This window comes from Physeter macrocephalus, chromosome 21, assembly GCF_002837175.3.
Source record: "Physeter macrocephalus isolate SW-GA chromosome 21, ASM283717v5, whole genome shotgun sequence".
NCBI classification, from domain to species: domain Eukaryota; kingdom Metazoa; phylum Chordata; class Mammalia; order Artiodactyla; family Physeteridae; genus Physeter; species Physeter macrocephalus.
The window spans coordinates 38,705,589-38,710,576 of record NC_041234.1 but is presented as its reverse complement, the minus strand read 5'-3'; the positions used below and the strand labels follow the sequence as shown (position 1 = coordinate 38,710,576).

At 38.7% G+C, this 4,988-nt stretch overlaps 2 protein-coding genes across 2 annotated transcripts in view; both read left to right on the top strand.

Annotated features, from left to right (window-relative positions):
* The window catches only part of LOC129391728 (protein Abitram-like), a 169,404-nt gene extending 165,293 nt beyond the window's left edge, over positions 1–4,111 (top strand). The window contains exons 2-6 of the mRNA XM_055081788.1: positions 724–775; positions 1,383–1,512; positions 3,654–3,730; positions 3,810–3,879; positions 3,974–4,111. Of these exons, the coding sequence (XP_054937763.1) occupies positions 724–775; positions 1,383–1,512; positions 3,654–3,730; positions 3,810–3,879; positions 3,974–4,111 (467 nt within the window). The remainder of the gene's footprint in view (positions 1–723; positions 776–1,382; positions 1,513–3,653; positions 3,731–3,809; positions 3,880–3,973) is intronic.
* A 694-nt stretch (positions 4,112–4,805) lies between these two features.
* Positions 4,806–4,988, top strand: part of LOC112062651 (protein Abitram-like) — a 2,287-nt gene continuing 2,104 nt past the window's right edge. Inside the window, exon 1 of the mRNA XM_055081901.1 lies at positions 4,806–4,811. Coding sequence (XP_054937876.1) covers positions 4,806–4,811 — 6 coding nt within the window. The remainder of the gene's footprint in view (positions 4,812–4,988) is intronic.

Genomic DNA, 4,988 nt, shown 5'->3' with positions numbered 1-4,988 from the left:
ATGGTAGCGGTCTAAACTAAGGTAGAGGCATAGGGATGGAGAGAAGAGGGTGGGTTAGAGTAGAGGCATTTAGAAAGCAGCATCTAACAGTTTTACTTAAAGGAAGTCGCTGGTATTACACATTTGCCACTTAGAAGTAGGTATCCTGTTGTACAGCTTTGTGTACCCAGCAAATATCAGTGATGAGAGCATCGTTGGGGACCCTCCTCTAACCCAACTTCCTCCCATTCATTTAGGGATAATAGGTGTACTCATGTTTTACAATATTGAAATATTTTACAATAGCATACGTTTTATTAGCCAGACTTAGTGTAACCAACCGTCCGGTTTACCCTGGATTGAGGTGTTTTCCAGAATTCATTACTTTCAGCGCTAAGATGAGGACCGTACTGGGCGAACCAGGATGAGTTCATCTCTCTAAAATAGACCAACAAAACATGCTACTAAATTAAATAAAGAATACATTACTAATCACTTTTTTTCTAATAGAAATAATGATTGTACTTATTTTAAAGTGAGGATAAAAAAAGGTGGAGCAAAAAGTTAATCATCATTTTAACATTGAATGGATGATTCCATCTGGACCTTTTTGAGTAATGAAGGGATACCAGTGATGTATGTGTCCAGCCTTCATAATTAACTACCTCTATGAACCAAAGAAAGTACTAGACAGTGGTAGTAAATATTGATTCAACAGCCATCAGACTCATTCATTTCTTCTAGATGTCAAAGGAAAACCCTGTGAGGACCACTGTATACTACAACACTCTAACCGGTAAGCAAACTGGGAATGTTAAATTATCAAAAAAAAATTTTTTTTCTGGCATTGTAGCCTGATACGGTCTTGTATTGAATAAATATTCGTTAAACGATGATCTTCCACTGTACTGAGATGGTATTATTTATAGTAGGAGTTTGGTTGACAAGAATGAGTCTTTCAGTGCCTACGCTAAACAAATAAACTTGATGACCCAAACATCCAAATGGAGGTCCACACCCTCAGTCGGCTGCTACCTCAAATATCCAGCCTGTGCCTAACCACTGAATTGCCCAAGCCCATGGAGAGGGCTGGGATAGAAGCACAGATGGTATCCTGTACATACCGGCATGCCTTACTTTTCTGTCTTCCTCCTCACTGCTGTCTAAACACCTCTGGTACTCTTCCCTTTTGGGGAAGGAAATTCAGTCCCATTTTCTCCATTTTTATTACTGCATTCTTTTCTTCAGTTAAGCTACAATAGTAGCCAGAGGAAAATGGGGGGAAATGATAGGCTGACTAAACAAATGTCAGCTCAGCTATTCTTGTGCCAGTAGGAATACGGTATTACAGGAGGAAGAATCATACCAAGCAATAATACAGGATCAATTTTTGCTCCTCGTAGAATATGTGTCATCACACTGGCAGGATCCCATGTAGTTCTTCAAAGTGGAAAAGCAATTAAAAGAATTTCCTATCAAATCAGTACCAACTGTAGCAGACTTCAGAACAAAGTCTCTAGAAAGTTTAAGCTGGTATGTTCCTGCATTTCTCTACTTAAATCCTCTATTATCATAATAATGGTAGAGCCAGCCAGCCTTAGAACCCAGGAATGTATGCTCAGCATACTTCCCTGGCAGTTAGAGATGATTTTAAGACTACTTAAACTCTGAAGAAATTCTCAGGCCAATAAATGAGGTATTTCAGAAGGTATATTATCTGTCATATTAGCTTCTGGGCCACCATCCCTATCATCTCCAGGATGAAGGATGGGGAAGCTGGGCCTTTGAAAGAACAACTCTAATACCAATATAACAAGATATTTTGTCCTTTCTAGTTGTGTTAAGCCAGTATTTCGAATTCTATAAAATGTAGGTGATCAATACTTCTTTATCGTATATTTTCACATGTGAACTTAAAAGTAAAAAAAGTCCTGAGGTAGTGAAAAAAACAAATCAATCTGAGAAAATATACAGTATTTGCTTCGTATCTTTTCCCATTCCTAAATCATTGCCAATTTAATACACATCTAGCTACACCCTCTACCTCCACGTAGTGTTTAGTTATAGACAATGTTACCTCTGCCCTCTACAACTCTAGGCAGGATGGACATTTTATTGTTAAAGGAGGGTATCACACCAAGAACAACTCAATACCATACTAAACTATCCTGAGAAACCCCCTGGATAGGAAAGTTTCAGTTGGTGATTTAGGTCCTTCATTTACTGAGTTCATACTAAGAGTTTCTGCTAATTACCCTCAGTGTTCTGGAAGACCCTTGTTTATACTACCCTTTGTACTCCTGAAGGCCCCTAATAACCTGCCTTATAATTATTGATTTTTCCTCACTCAAGAAGCAAGTGGACTTTAAAAAGCATGGACCATTCTTAAAAGTCTACGAATTGCAAGAAAAAGATTTAGTGCTTGTGATGTTCCTGTGATACATCTTTGTCCAAAATAGTAACACTGTTGTTACTTCTGAGGAACAGAGAGGGACCTGCATATGGAACCCACTGTAGATAAGCTTTGATCACATCTCAGCACTGCCCATCATTTATTCTCCCATGGGAGGTGACAAAAAGGGGTTAAAACACTTCTTTCTGACACAGAGCCAGTGGTAGAGAAACCATCTGGGACAAGTCCCCAGACCCTCCTCCCAAAAGTGGGGAGTCACACTGACTAGTATTTTGAAACGAAGTACCCACAGGCAGAGGAGTGAAGCGCATGCAGTAACACGTGAATGCTGTCTAATAATGTTGTGAGCGGAAAGAGGCCATAAAGAACAGCATCTTGACCTCCGATGTTCACTGCAGTAAAAATTCCTGGGAAAAAAGAGCAACACATCAGACATGCTTGCATCCATTTCCCATGAGCCTCCTTGTATTGGCTTGGCCAAAAAGTTCGTTCGGGTTTTTCATGTTAGGAAAAACCCGAACGAACTTTTTGGCCGTCTCAGTAGATATTTGTCAGAACCTCCCCAGATATATCCATACAGTGAAATACATGAAAGTATAACCGTGCCACAACATTCAAACAGGCATATGTCAAAATGGAGTATTTGCTAGCGGGTTATAGGATAATGGGTAAGTTACTCTTATGTGCTACTTAAAACTTTTCTGTTTTCCAAATATTCCTCAAATTGCATTTTTAAATTAGAAAAATATCCCTTCTTCAGAAAGTCTTAGTGATTGACCTAATAAAGAATTTCCTTTCTGTATTCCGTTCTAATATAAAAATAAGGTAGGAATCTTAATGAATCTAGCTTTGTACAATATTTCTGTCATTCTCTATAATGTTGAATTTTATATTACCGCTTATTGGTAAGATTTTCCTACCCTTTTGAAATCTTTACACTTGGCTATGTGCAGCTTTCTCATGTACAGTTAAATGTAAAGTGTAATAAGTTAAGATAAAATATATTCTTAATATGTAACTAAACTACCTATTATCACATTTGTCTTAGTCTGCTTTTTACCCTAGAGCTTAGGGTGGTGCCTAGCCCGTACAGGCATTTAGTATATAAATCTTTGAATAAATGAATCGTTTATTTGTACTTAAGTCATTTTTATTTAAAACGCTAATTCCAGGAATATATCCTATTGTAAGTCTGAGGGCTGCCTCACAAAGAAAAGTGAAAATGTACATCAATTAATTTTTTCTTCCCTTTTATTATCAGGGGGCACAGATTCTAACGGAACTTTCACCTCTGTGTAAGATTTACTGCTCTGATGGAGAAGAATACACCATGTCTAGGTGAGTTAGTTTTTAACCACAATTCTGGGGAAACAAAGAAGGTAATATTTTTCTTCAAAGCAATTGTTTCTTTAAATAGCTGTGTTAGAGGACAGTTGATGGAAGTGAATGAAAGCATTCTCCATAAGCCATCTATTCTTCAAGAGAAGGTAAAAGGGTCTGGGGAAGTAAGATCCCATCCACATACTTTTTATCTGATTTTTTTACCGTTTGACAGTATTAAGTATTCTATTTCCCTTGTAGCCATCCACCGAAGGCTACACTGCAGTTGTGTTGCCCAAGTTTGAAGAAAGTAAAAGCATAACAGAATGGGTACTGACACAAAAACAGTATGACGAAGTAGTGGTGAAACGCATCAATGCCACAACAGCTACCTCATGAGGATTAAGATTGAGTAAAAACAACAGGGCATTCTTATCCTTACCTGGCCTATGAGTCAGTGCACTAAGGAAGAACCAGAGGAGCTGAAGCGTCCTTCACTTCACACCGGGCTATCCGCAGGGAGGCCTGATCTTAAAACCTGACCTAGTTTTCCTTCTTTGTCTTGCATAACAAGCCTTGATTGCATTTTGTCTTCGACCTCCCAGATCTTCCTGCCCATGTACTCACTCTGTTCTTCTTTTGCTTTTCTCTTTCTAACAAGTGGCAAGTGAGAGGCGTTTTTCTGATTAAAAACCAGCAAACAAAGCACTTTGAGGAAAATTTGAAAAGACAGAAAAGTAAAAATAATTTACCCATTGTCCTGTAACCCGTTAGTAAATACTGGGTTTTAATGTAATTCTGTTTGAATATTGTGTCATGGTTATTGTTTTTGCCTCCATTTTCCATCACTTTGAAGTTGAAAAACAACAACTGGCCTTTCTTCACCAGTCTGCTTCAGTGTGACACGATGCAAACGTCTGGTCCCACTCCTTTTGCCACAACTGCCCCCCTCAGGTTGCCTAGAAGAGCCTGGGTGTAGAGTGTACCTTCTCTAAGTCTATGGGTTGGCCTTCAACTCTGAACAATGTAGCACTGCAACACTGGCTTCTTAATGAGGGACACGTGAAAAGGCTTTGAAAGGGGCTTTGCTAACATGGAAGTATCAATATTATAATGCGATATGAAGTAACATGTGCATTTGGGGTCACTCAGTCTCACACTCTAGTTACAGGGTACCCAGCGAAGAAGTTCCCGACAAGTTCCTGGAATTCAAAGACACAGATGCTTTTGAACAGAACAAAAGCTTTCACATCATTTAAACAATAAACAAAAAACT